The sequence below is a fragment of the Taudactylus pleione genome, unplaced genomic scaffold, assembly GCF_031769625.1.
Source record: "Taudactylus pleione unplaced genomic scaffold, aTauple2 ptg000814l, whole genome shotgun sequence".
NCBI classification, from domain to species: Eukaryota; Metazoa; Chordata; class Amphibia; order Anura; family Myobatrachidae; genus Taudactylus; species Taudactylus pleione.
In genome coordinates this window covers 1,515,768-1,530,007 of record NW_028285216.1, presented here as the reverse complement: position 1 = coordinate 1,530,007, position 14,240 = coordinate 1,515,768, and the positions used below count along the sequence as shown (strand labels likewise).

General features: G+C 46.1%; 1 protein-coding gene across 1 annotated transcript in view; it reads left to right on the top strand.

Annotated features, from left to right (window-relative positions):
- The window catches only part of REN (renin), an 80,248-nt gene extending 68,466 nt beyond the window's left edge, over nt 1-11,782 (top strand). The window contains exon 9 of the mRNA XM_088458171.1: nt 10,599-11,782. Within this exon, the coding sequence (XP_088314297.1) occupies nt 10,599-10,760 (162 nt within the window). The 3' untranslated portion in view covers nt 10,761-11,782. The remainder of the gene's footprint in view (nt 1-10,598) is intronic.
- Nucleotides 11,783-14,240: the final 2,458 nt, after the last annotated feature.

The window sequence follows — 14,240 nt, the reverse complement described above, 5'->3', positions numbered from 1 at the left end:
CGCATTAAAGTATGCGATAGTAGGGCCCGAATGTATTAGATAGCACACGCAGGGACCAGGGCTCCGAAAGGAGCCCATCCCTGAGCAGTCTCTTCACTCCTCTATCGAGACTTCTTCACATTAATGGTATACAGACCACGCATGAGCAGAGGCATTGCAAGGGAAGCTTCCAGAGTGTAGCTCATAGGCTACTGCAGCCAAACTTGGTAAATCTGACATCTTTGCAACCTCCATAGAAACTTATGGGAGTGGCTGCTGCTGTCGGAAATGGAAGGACTGCAGATTGGAGATATCTGCTGCGATCCCTCCATAATACATCTGAGGGATACTTAATATTTGCAGGTATCCCCCGAAAGCTGGTGTATGATAAATAGACCCTTTTGAATTATAACTCTTAGAGCTTTACATACTGAGGTGCAATTTGTCAAAAAAACATTTTTGTGAATTTTTGAGGTGGAATTTTAAGCAGAAATTTAAAGGCATAACTTGACTTTTTTAGTTGGAAAATATTTATGTTACAACCCAATTTTCTGGGGTTTTGCCGTATAAAATATTGCCACCTAAACATCTATGACACTCTGCTGTCATTAAATAAACCCCTTTAGTACTGTATCTATTTTGCACATCTAGCAACTAAATAAAACCTAGATAAAGCATAGTTGTATTGGAGTTTGAGCTCCAAATGAATCCACCCACATTCCTGTACTCCAATCTTGATAGACTTTCACTGTTAACCTGTAAAATATGTTTGGAGGCCATCTGCAGTTCTCCGTAGATGGGAAAACAAACATGAAGTGAAACAAACAGATGGAAACCTTGGCCTGTCAATTTGTATCAGAGTTCGGGTAAATGCAACTTTGCACTCACTAGTGAAACCATTACAGGAAAATTTTTCCACAAATTACATATGCATCATGAGTTTAACTCTAGTTAATAAGTATTCCAAGCGGTAGATTTCCTGCTGTAAAAATGAAGACAATCTTGTAAAACCAGTACACAGTAACTGTAGAGTCTAAATGTTTTCAGTTTACACACACTGCCCTGTATGCCATACAATATAGTTGTAACATGTCACAAGAGGTACCCACATAAAGAAGTGCAGGGTGAAGGGATAGACTTCAGATGCTTGGAGTCCTGCAACTTGAAGGCGAAAGAGACTTCAAGTGATGGCTACCTCCCTGGAAGGACTCGGGCCTGCCACTGTTTTCTTGGAGGGTTGGCCCATCTGCCTGAATACTTGGCGAGACAGACCGCTCTGTGGGTCAGTGAAGAAAATGGTTTATTTCCAATAAGAACCATTGACCTTAGAAATGCCTAGGGTAGAGCAATAAGTGTTCAGATCCAAAGATGCCCTCAGGGTGAACAGCTTCCCTTGAAGAGTCTGCATCACTTGAAAAGTAAATGTACCCATACATAGTGCAATAAAGCAGCCGATCCGATGGATTGGTACGATTTGGCTGCTCTATAGTACCGTATATGGGCATGATATTGGACAGAGCATGCGCCCGTGGGGTCGTACATCGCACCTGTGGAGTCGTACATGGCACCCCCAGATCTTACTGCAGGTTCAGTCGATCTGGGTATGCGATGTGCGATCCCATGCAGCGCAATGTGGGTGGGGGAGGGCAGAGCCAGCATATCAGGCAGTCGGCCACCTGATCGCACCGTGTGTGGGGACCACCCAATATGTCGGACGTCGGATCCCCAATCGCCTTGCACAGTGCATATCGCACCGTGTAGGACCAGCTTAAGAGGAAATCGCCTTGTGTTAGGAGTTATAGCATTTTACTCTGTTGTAGAATCTCTCTTAGGGGGAGATGTACTAACCCTTCAAGAGTGATAAAGTGGAGAGTGATAAAGTACCAAACAATCAGCTACTAACTGTCACTTTTCAGGCTGTTTGAAAAATGACAGTTAGGAGCTGATTGGTTAGTACTTTATCACTCTCCAAGGCATAGTGCATCTCCCCTGTTGTACACCAAGAGAGATCCTGGAAAATTTGTAGCTTGTGGCCATTCATTTCCACACCACCTAATTTGCACATCTTCTGAAGGATTTCTTCCTTTTGTGAAAAGTACTGGAGCCAACAGATAACATCCTTGGGGCTGTCTTTACATGTCAAATTCAAAAGAGCCATTGGGCTCTAACTCCAGGACTTCACTCAAAATTTTGTTAGGAGCTTCAGTGAGGCAGTGTGTAGCAAAATCTTCAGGCAGTTCTCAGATCCGAACATTGTTTTTCTGACCTCTGTTATTAAGATTGTCAATTTGTAGTTGCATAGCCTTCATCCCTGCAGCTGGGTGGGTCACCCTGTCACATAACTACGTAAAACGCTCAGCTGGGGCATACTTATCAAACTCCAGGGTATTGACCCTAGAAGCCAAATGGGTGATGTCGCCTTAGACATGGGAGATCTGAGTTTGTATAGACTCTTGTAGCCATGATGCAAGTGCCTGCAAATCTTGTTTGGAAGGAAACATCTTGACATGAGCCAAGAGCTTACCAAGGTCCCTAAGAAGTTGGAGGACCTGCATAGGTACTTTCTAAACCGAGGGGGCTGAACCATTGCACCCAAAGAGGTATGATCCATTGCATTAAAATAGGCCTTGTTATTAAACAGATGATCTTCCTGGGAGAGTGTGAAATTATGAAGAAGTAACAGTGGTTCGTTTGAGTTAAGCATGCGGGGGTTTTCCTTAGGTTCTTTTGCGAGCCCGTCTTATCCTTCCCCATTGAGAAAATGGGATGTGATAATCTGCTACAACAAATGGCACATCACGACTGAGGGTTGACAAAGGCCAAGGTTCCCCATAACAGATGTTATAGTTTCATGACTGCTAAGTAGAAGATGGCATGGTCACCTAAAACAGTATAGCTTCAGGATTTATTGCCTCTGTCAGTCTTTCCTGCATTACCAGGGGAAGAGAGATAGCTTGACAAGCTGCTTAAGTACAATGTGCAACCAGTGCAAAGTTGATAAAGGACACATACCCTGTGAATTGATGCACAGCAGTATGATGGTTACATAGAGTCCTTGTTTGAAAGTGTGCAAGGCTGCAGCAGGCAGAGGGCAGCTATGAGCAGGGGGAATAGAAAAACAGGAGGTAGTATAATGAGCAGCATAGCCTCAAACTGTGAACTTGTATTATCTTTGTCGGACACCTATGGCATATGAGACTGAGCGGAGAAATATGAAAATAATCCAAAGTGTCAGAGGAAAGATACATTCATAAAGAACTAGGGGGAACCCTCCTGATGGGATTGGAAGCAGTTCAGGATTGATAAGATCAGGCTCACTTAAGGTGGGATGTATAGGGGAGGCATTTTAGAGAGAGACGGTGGTGATGTCCGATTTTGCAGACAGGTAGAACACTGCAGTAAATGACAAAAACAGGGCAGGATGGGTCACTATACTTGAGGTGTAGCAAGCTGGAACACCGGAAGGACACTGAGTGGAGAATAAGGTCAGAAGGCAGCAGGGAGAAGAATCCAAAATGGCCAAAAAATATGAGATATAGTAAGAACTTACCCTTGTTATCTCTATTTCTATGAAGTCCATAGGGTTCCACAGGATACCTTGGGGTATAGGCGATGGCGGCAGACATCCAGGCACCACAGAGTTGAAAACTTCTCCATCCTCCCAGGATGCACTGGGGTCCCTCTCCTATACCCCGCCCCCGAGCCTCAGGCACTCAGTTTCGTCACAAGCCGTAGGCCGAAGGAGGATAAAGAGAGAGAGAAGAAAGTCTGGAACACACAAGAATCACATTCTCACCAGAGGGAGACAGAAAAACCGGTGACCAGAATCACAGCCCATCTGCAGTACATGTACGATAGGGCGGGAGTCCTGTGGAACCGTATGGACTTCGTAGAAATAGAGATAACAAGGGTAAGTTCTTACCATATTTCATATTTTATACTTCAGGGTCCATAGGGTATCCACAGGATACCTTGGGGATGTCCCAAAGCAGTATCCTTCAAGGGTGGGGACGCTCCTGTGCTGAGCGGAGAATCCGTCGCCCGAAGGAAGCATCCTGAGAGGCGTAGGTATCAAAAGTATAATACCGTACGAAAGTATGGACAGATGACCACGTGGCCGCCTTGCAAAGCTGAACAGCTGAGGCGCCACATCGAGCTGCCCACGAAGACCTAGTGGAATGAGCCTTAACAGAAGATGGAACAGGAAGGCCCTCATGAGCAAAAGCTTCAGAGATAGCCAGTCGAATCCATCCTGCCAATGTTTCTTTAGTGGCAGGCCAACCTCTTTTGTGGAAGCCATAAAGGACAAACAAAGAGGCTGACTTCCAATAGACAGAAGTGCGGTCCACATAGATTTTCAAGGCCCGCACCACATCCAAGGTGGCCTCACCAACCGAAAGGTCCGGTGAAGTAAATGATGGTACAATAATGTCCTCGTTGATATGGAAACTAGATACCACCTTTGGAAGAAACCCAGGACGAGTGCGCAGCACAGCCCTGTTTCTATGAAAAATTAGAAATGGAGGTCTACATGAGAGAGCTCCCAATTCCGAAACCCTTCTGGCTGAAGCAATAGCCAGAAGGAATACAGTCTTAATGGTTAGCCATTTCAAATCCACTGAGCCCAGTGGTTCAAATGGCCGTCCTTGAAGAGTCTTCAAGACCACAGCCAGATCCCATGGTGCCACAGGTGGAACAAAGGGAGGCTGAATAAGAAGCACCCTTTGCATAAAGGTGCGGACATCAGGAAGCATAGCAATCCTACGGTGAAACCACACTGAAAGTGCAGACACCTGTACCTTCAGGGAAGCTAGGCGAAGACCCTGGTCTAAATCCGCCTGTAGGAAGGCCAGAACCCTGGACAATCTGAACACCTGAGGAGCATAACCTCTAGTGTGACACCACTGGAAGAAAGCCCGCCACACTCTATGGTAGATGTTGGCAGATGAAGGCTTCCGAGCTCTCAGCATGGTGTTGACCACCGAACTGGAGAAACCTCTGGACCTCAAGAGGGCAGTCTCAATAGCCACGCCGTCAAAGACAGCCGACTCAGGTCCGGATGATGGCAAGGACCCTGAGATAGCAGGTCCTGATGTTGAGGCAACAACAGCGGAGTGTCCACTGAGAGACTCTGAAGATCCGTGTACCAGTGCCACCTGGGCCACGCTGGAGCAATCAGCAGTAGCGTGCTGCCTTCTTGCTTGAATTTGTGTATCACTCAAGGAAGAAGGGAGAACGGAGGGAAGAGGTACGCATACTGGAAGGTCCACTTGACCGCCAGAGCGTCCACTAGACAAGCCTTTGCGTCTCTTGTTCTTGACCCGAACATTGGCAGTTTGTTGCTGTGTCGTGAGGCCATGAGATCTATCTCTGGAAGGCCCCACTTGTTCACCAGTAGCTGACACACCTCCTGGTGAAGAGACCACTCTTCTGGATGCACGTCTTGATGGCTGAGAAAGTCTGCTTCCCAGTTGAGAACTCCTGGTATGAACACTACTGATATTGCGGTGAGATGCTTTTCCGCCCATACTAGAATGCGGGACACCTCTGTCAGACCCACCTGACTGCGAGTCCCTCCTTGGCGGTTTATGTATGCCACTGTGGTGGTGTTGTCCGACTGTACCTGCACAGGTTTACCCTGCAGGACCTGTCTTGCTTGCTGGAGAGCCTTGAATGCTGCCCACAGTTCCAATATATTTATTGGAAGAGCAGCTTCTACTGATTTCCACCTTCCCTGAAAGAAATGTGGACCCATCACCGATCCCCAGCATCGGAGACTGGCATCCGTCGTCAGAAGGGCCCAGTCTGCATTCCAAAAGGGGCGCCCCTTGTTCAGGTGAGGCGTCTGTAGCCACCAGGCCAGAGATAATCGCACCTCCGGGGAAAGCACCATAGTCTGTGTCTTTATCCTTTGGGGCGACCCATTCCATCCGGAGAGGATCAGCTTCTGCAGAGGTCTTGAGTGAAACTGGGCAAACTCCACCATGTCGAACATAGATACCATGGATCCCTTACTGGGATCACTCATTGCCGAGTGAATAGACACCCGGCGACTCTGCAGGCAAAGAGGGATCTTTGCCTGTAACGCAGAGATCTTTTCTCCCATCACCAAGATCCCCTGATGTTGGGAATCCAACAGAGCTCCTAGATGGAGCATCCTCTGTGATGGTACCAGGGAGGACAAATTTATCAGCCAGCCAAGAGACTGCAATACAGAGACTGTAAGTTGCAGATGGCGCTGAAGTTTCTCTGAGGACTCCGCCAGTAACAGGAGATCGTCCAGATAAGGTAACAGGCGGACTCCCTGCAACCGCAGGTGGGCTGCCATGACGGCCATAACTTTGGTGAACACCCGAGGTGCTGTAGCCAGACCGAAGGGCAGAGCCTGAAACTGGAAGTGGTCCTTGACCACTGCAAATCTGAGGAAGCACTGGTGTGCTGGGACAAGAGGGATATGCAGGTAAGCATCCTGAATATCCAGCGACACCATGAAATCCCCAGGTTCCATTGGTAAAATAATAGAACGCAGGGTCTCCATCCTGAACCGAGGAACCCTCAGAAATTTGTTGAGGGATTTGAGGTTGAGTATTGGCCGGTAGGACCCATTGGGTTTCTGCACCAGAAAAAGATTGGAGTAATACCCCAATCCCTTCTGAGACAAAGGAACTGGCACTATAACTCTGGAGCATCGAGTGCATTACCTTCTTGAGTTCCCGGGCCTTGTCCTGATTGGACAGAAGGCCCAAGGTGAAAAACCGGCTGGGAGGCCTCCTGCGGAAGGAGAGGGCGTACCCCTAAGAGACCACTTCTCTGACCCATGTGTCTGAAGTGGTCAGACACCAGCTTTGGGCGAATTTCAGAAGTCGGCCTCGCACTTTGAGGTCCCCCAAAGAGAGGCCCGTCCTGTCAGGCCGAAGGTTTGTCATCGGACTTGGGAGTGGGATGTCTGGTACTCCAGGCCTGCTTCCTGGGCTTTGCAGGTTTCTTGGCGGCAGTCCTCCTAGGAAAGGACTGTACCCTGGGTCTGTTCTGCGTTCTGTAGGGCCGAAAGGACGAAGAACCCACTCCTGATGGGACAGTAGTGGAGGACAGACACGCAGACTTAGATGCTGCCGAAGTATCCACAATTTTGTCTAGATCAGGGCCAAACAGCACTTCTCCATTGAAGGGTAACCCCTCCAAACCCTTTTTGGAATCAGCATCCACCTTCCAAGAACGCAGCCACAGGATACGACGAGCCGCCACTGCTGCCGAGGAGATCTTGGACGCCATGAGGCCCATATCTAAAGCTGCCTCATTAATGAAGGTAGCTGAGTCCCTTAAATTACCCACCAACTCCACCTGCTCAGGTGACGAGTCTGGGTCCAGGGATGCCTCCAAGGTATCAGCCCAGTGCTCCATAGCTCTTGCCACCCATCACACGGCCAAAGCCGGTCTGACACGCCTCCTGCAAGGGAATAAATCACTTTCAAACATATTTCTACCCTGCGATCCGTTGGATCCTTTAAGGAGGACATAGAGGGCATAGGCAACGTAGCACCCTTTACTAGATGTGTGAATCCACTTGTGGCGGGTTATCCCATTTTGCAAAATAATTATCTGCAAAAGGGTATGCCACCGCAAACCGTCTAGGGGGCTGGTAACGCTTACCCGGCGTTTTTCATGCCTCCTCTAAATGATCCACTAGCTGATCAGATAGGGGAAACACCGTAGCATCACTTTTAATATCCTTGAAAAAAGCATATTTTGATTTAGCTACATGAGGAGCGTCATCCTCAATAACCAAGGCCGTGCGCACCGCACGTATGAGCCATCATCTGTCGTCAGACGCTTCTGCGCCCGCACAGACGACTCACCCTGTAACACCTCTAATAGCTGTTGTACTGAGGTAGACAGTGAATTAGCCCACGCAGGTTCATGGATGACCTGAGGGGGCGACAACGGGAAACTCTGAGGTACTATTAACTGTGTAGGAAACCCCTGCATAGGGGTCGACACCATAGACTGCTGTGAGACCCCCATCTGGGGACACGCAGTGGTTGTCGTTAACTGGCCCACCAGGATAGTAAGTGCCGTAGCAAAACAAGCCCATGGTAGCTCCTGCACAGGTGTAGTGACAGAAATCGGCCGTGCCAACCGCAGGCACGCCTTACATAATCCATCAGAGTTACCATCACCCTCTGCCAATGGTACCTTGCATACAGTACACTTAGGCGGAATGGGGAAATCGTGCTCACTGTCAGACATACTGAGTGTGTGACCCGGAGCTGTATGTGACCACCGCATTTCACAACAAGTTGTATAGTGAGGTATAAATCCCCCTTGCAACACCGCACCGCAAGGGCTTGAGCAGAGAAGAAGAAAGGGATAGGGAAAATTGCTGACAGTATGTGAAAGTAACAGACAGCAGCGCTAGCCCAAAGTCAATACAATGCAGAATATTGAAAACCCTGCAGTATCTGCGCTTCATCAACTAACCAGACCTCAGCCTGGTAGGAAACAGCGCTGCCTACACTGACCTTGCACCGGAGGAGAGGTATGCAGAGGGACCCAGACCACGATGCCCGCGTTAACAGCTTCCAGCAGCGTTTGCCACATGTGTTAAAATGGCCACCGAGGAGCAGAGGGAGGGCTGGTCCGGGGGCGGAGTGCATGCAGATACCTAACCACCTTGTGGAGAGGCCGTGTGCAGCGGGGGAGGCGCCGGCTGCTTAGCAGGGAAAGCGCGCTCCCCTGGCATGCATTTAACCCCTGGGACGCTGAACATTTACTGTTTCTGTCCAGTCCTCAGTCCCAGGGGGTAGTAGAAAGCGCAGGGATCAGTAGCCTGGTTCCACACTGCAGCCAATCCCCAGGGAGCCCCCTGCCTGGGGACTAAGGACTGTGCTATTCGGCTGGGACCCACCGCGGGAACTTGCCGCTTACCTGAACCCCTGTAAATCCGGCCACAGTCCGGGCAACCGGGGCCACCGCTAGCTGTGACCCCAGTCACCCACCAGCATCCCCGGATCAGTACCGGCGTTCTGGTACCAGCGGGGTGTAGGAGCGACAACATGGACGTCAGTACAGAATGTCCATGTTGTCTGCTCGTTAGATGTGCAGCCACAGCTGCATTGAAGAACTTCAGGGGCCGTGCAGACCCACACTCTGTACGGTGCATCCGACTTCGGCCAGGCACCGACGAAAACTGAGTGCCTGAGGCTCGGGGGCGGGGTATAGGAGAGGGACCCCAGTGCATCCTGGGAGGATGGAGAAGTTTTTAACTCTGTGGTGCCTGGATGTCTGCCGCCATCGCCTATACACCAAAGTATCCTGTGGATACCCTATGGACCCTGAAGTAGAAAACATGTTTCGCAGAGGCATTTTGTCTGAAGGGAGCCGTCAGCCAAACTTGTATGGCATGTGGCACGGTACAGAAGAATCGAATACAGAGGGATACCTGGAGAGATTACAGTGATGTGTTAATGAGATGGGTCACTGGTGCCTATCAGGCTGGGCAAATAAAGCCCCTGCTTCGTGGTAGCTGAAGCCTCCACTCCAGGGGTGAGGAGGGGAGCTAGTGACAAGATGGTGTGCTTGACAGCAAGCTCAGGAGGCAGGTAGAGTAGAGGTGTGATGTTGTTAGGAGGACGCCAGATTGACAATGGCAGGAGGATCTGGGAAACGTCAACAGAGCACCTCTATAATGCATCCACCATCTTTGCAGTCACACATGCCCCCAGTTGTTTTTTCAAAGTACAAGTTTAGGTGGGGGTAATAAGCCCAGCGATTTAAAAAAGGTTGTAACATTACACCCATGTCAATTTGCATATTAAGGGGTCTATTTACTAAGCAGTGTTAGGAGACAGAGTGAAAAGTGATAATAAAGTGATAAGGTGTCAGCCAATCAGCTCCCAACTGTCATCTCACAGGCTGTGTTTGAAAAATGACAGTTGGGAGCTGATTGGCTGGCACCTTATCACTTTCTTATCACTTTTCACTCTGTCTCCTAACACTGCTTAGTAAATAGACCCCTAAGTGTTCTAGGAGCTGCATAGTTAATGTCCAAACCTGACTTTCCAGATAAAAGTTGGACACAACAAGTCTTATTACTTCTTTGCAGAAATTCTAAAAATCACTTCGCCAAAGCAAGTTGCTTGGTAACATAGCAATTTGTGAACCATTTTGTTAAAGGGAAAATATTTATAAAAGTACTTGTACATTCAAGTATTTTTATAAATATTTCCCTATAATGTCATATGTATAATTTTCTGATCCAATATGTTGTCATAAATGCCTGATGGATCAAATATGATACAAGAATGTGTATGCAAATATTTTTTTTTTTCATTTTGTCAAAGTGTCCAATAAACATACATTTCCAAAAATTAGAATTTTCTGCCTGTTATTTGATCTGTCTTGCTTTACAGAGTTAAAAGATAATAATAAAACTGTAAACATGTTACATATGAATGTTGTGCTGCATGATCTTACACATAAAGATGCATTCCAGTGTAGTCTGTGTGGTCATAATAGTCTAAAGTTCCCTTTACAAAAAAATTTAATAATTCAGTGTAACAGCTGTTATGTGAGACTGTATCACTTTGATAACTGTGCTCATGCTCTTTATTTCATTACAGCAATCACATTTTGGAGAGGAAGTGTGTTATGTTGCTTTTTCTGGTCTGGACATCCCTCCACCCATAGGACCTATTTGGATTTTGGGAGCTACATTCATAGGAGAATATTACACTGAATTTGACCGACGCAATAACCGTATTGGATTTGCTACATCCCTTTGATTGAATTTGAATGAATTTACAATGTAGAATTTTTTTTGCCTGACAGCGATACAAATTAATGCTGACCCCCTTCTGCCTCCAAACTGAGGGCCTGATTCCGTAAGGATCGTATTTGCAAAGCTGCACGCAGGCTATAGATATATGATGTATGCATGCAGGCAGCTTTGCAATTGCGACCCTTGCAGATATGGTAATGCAGCAGGAGGCATCATGCCTCCTGTACATTACTCAACTCTGAGCTGCTTTGTCCAACGCAGCATCGGTTAATCTGCATACCATCGGCTGGCTACCGCAGCCGGCCGCCGCAGTTTTCAGGAAGAGGCCAACGAAGATCCTGGTTTCTTCCTACCCCCGCAACGCCGGCGACACGCCTCCGTTTCGGGGAACAGAGGGCATTGCTGCCCCCTCCCCCCCCCAAATGGCAGCAGACTGTCAATCACTGACGGTCTGCTGCCAGTTTGCGTGTGGCCTCGCAGACCCGTTCTGCACATGCACAGAACGGGTCTGACGCCAGCACAGATTCCCGAACATCGGGAATCTGCGATCAGCAGTGCACTTACGTGGACTGCTGAATCAGGTCCTGAGAGTTAAACAGTCAAAACTGTTGACATTGAATTTCAAATATTGATTATAAAGCAAGGTCAAAGACTATGTGCACATGACAGGTAGATAACCTACACTATTGTAGCATAATAAGAACTGGAGAACCAAAGGTTGCCTAAGCTTGCTTTAGGTCCGATGACATCTCCTTTCTTATAAAACATATGAAAATATGGGATGCTAAATAAACCACTAATCATTTTTTGCACAGAATGGATTAAAGTTCCTGTTAAATATATATATAAAAGAAATGACAGAAAGATTAGTTTATTAATGTGGTTTTATCAATCCCTATTTAAAAAATAGTTTATGTACATAGGTGATGATCAGCACACAAAATAAAAGTAACATACAGTATGTAATTCACACTATAACTCACCAACAGAAATTCTGGTTATCGCCTTCATTCCTAACTTGATTTACTGAACAAAATTGTTTGCTTTTACAAAAATCACATTTATTATCTTTGTCAAAGTATTTCCAAAGTTCTTTGTAATAAAGTTCACTGCTTTTAGTGCTTGGATCTTTATGTTCTATTAAACTGTTATGCAAAAGAAAAAGTTTTGGTAAACTTTTAGACACATTGGGGCAGATGTGTGAAGCTGTGGAAAGTGATAAAGTGCAGAGTGATAAATGACCAACCAATCTGCTCCCACCTGTCATTTTTCAAACACAGCCTGTAACATGACAGTTGTGAGCTGATTGGTTGGTCGTTTATCACTCTGCACTTTATCACTTTCCAGAGCTTCATACATCTGCCCCATTAATAGGTCTTTGAATCTCTAATCTAGAATAAGCATGTGACGTGGCCTGCTTTCATTCATTAAAGCCACTTTAATCAATGTAACTCCTGTAAATTTTATATCATTCTAGTCATCCTAATGAGCTGGCTCATAGTTGCATGTTATGTGTATAGCAACATCTCCTACCACACAATGCTTTTAGGAGATGGAAGTGCTAAATAAAAGTTATACTATGTGGGTTCTATATTGCCGTTTTAAGGGAGAGGTCCCAAAACATGTAGCAGAAACACTGGGATTCAGTTAACCTGATTCTTTTTTGATTCTTGGGTTATATTTTCCCAGTATCACAAGGAATTTGTTAGTCACAGTATTCACAGAATTCTTTGTATGTATTGCTATTAGTGACTGATTCTCAATGTGCTGTTAAACTATATTATGTAACAGAAAAATGTTTTTGGTAAACTTTTGTAATCACAAAACTAGAATATGTATGTGACATGGCCTGCTCTCATTCTTCAAAGCCACTTTAATCCCTTTAAATTGTTCCATTTACCATAATAAGGTGCGTGTAGAAACATGAAACATCTCCAATTATCTAGTGCTTAATGCTGTTAAGAGATGAATAAAAGAAAATATCAGCACATTGCCTATAGCAAGTTGACCTTATAATAAACAAAGTTATACTATACTTATACTAAACAATGTTCAATTTAAGCCTTCTTAAGGGAGAGGTCCCAAAACATATGGGATAGGCAACATTTTTCTTTTTGGGTGCCAGATGTTCAACTGTGAGCAATACTAACTGTAGACTAACTGTAGTAGCGTTCACTCACAAGAGTCCCAGGCTCGGCTGAGTATGCAGGCCATGCTTGGGTTCCCCGGTTTGCAAAGGGTCTCGCATGAGGTGGAGCAATAGGGGAGGAGCAGAACTGTTTGTAGTGGGAGATGGACTGTCTCGATGGGTGCCACTCAAAACGTCTTTGAGTGTCACCTTGGGTCACAAGTGCCAAGGGTTGCCTGTGTCTGATGTAGTAGATATGGTAGGATATGGTTAACCTAATCCTTTTTTGATTCCTATTAATGTAATGAGGAGTATTACTACACATTTATTTGGCATATTCAAGCACATTTTTGAACTGTACAATGTAATTTCTTACAAGGTTAATTTGGTCTAGGTGCTGATACCTTTTATCTGGTGCTCTCCCCTGCTAAAAGATTTTCAGCATTTTGATAATTTTTCTTAAAGTTACATTGAAACCTGGCTGGCTAATGCCACTGTACTAGGTCCACTCACTATTGCCCACTTGCGAAGCTACTATTCTACTCTAAAATCATAATGAAACCTTCATTATTATTGGTTGAGAACACCTGAGTGAAAGGAAAAAAGTTTTCAAAATCCTATGAGCAAAATACCTTAGAGGTCCCATAGCAGAAGCATTGTTTATACTCCCACACACGGGAAAATCAGGTAATATCAGAGTTTAGTAGCAACTGGTGTAAACTGGTAGAATAGATGGTATGGGCAGCAGATTACAAGAGCCACAGACACCTAATACTGATTCAGTGGAGGACGCTAATCCTGTCACAGCTGTAACTTTGTGCACAAATGCTGCGGCCGCCGGCATTTATAGAGACGCTCGCCTGCTTACAAAGTCGCACCATCAGCTGCACATTTGTCGCACTGGTTGCTCAGAATGTCTGTCAGAAGTCAGCCACCGGATCCACTGTAATTGCATATAGGGTCGCAGGCTGAGAAACGCTCCCGAAACGTGACACGCTCATGTTTGACTTGCCCCCCCCCGTTACCTCCAAACAAACACTCTCACTAACTGTCAGTCACTTTTCATCCAAATACTCACTGCGACCCCTGTGGTAATCCATCAGGATGCATGTGCACTACAAAAAGAATCGCTTAACTCTGCAAATATCGCATTGCGTCTACCTCTGAAACGGCCCCAAACCGCCTTACAACCATCTCTATTAGTATGAAATTCATCTGTGAAAAGTTTGTTCTAATATCGCTATTCCCAATCTCTGAACTCTTTAGGTTTTACGCATGTTTTGAGGATTTTCCCATATGAGAATACGCGGTACTAGCCATTTTAACTTGTTTAATACACTTGAACATGTTTATGAA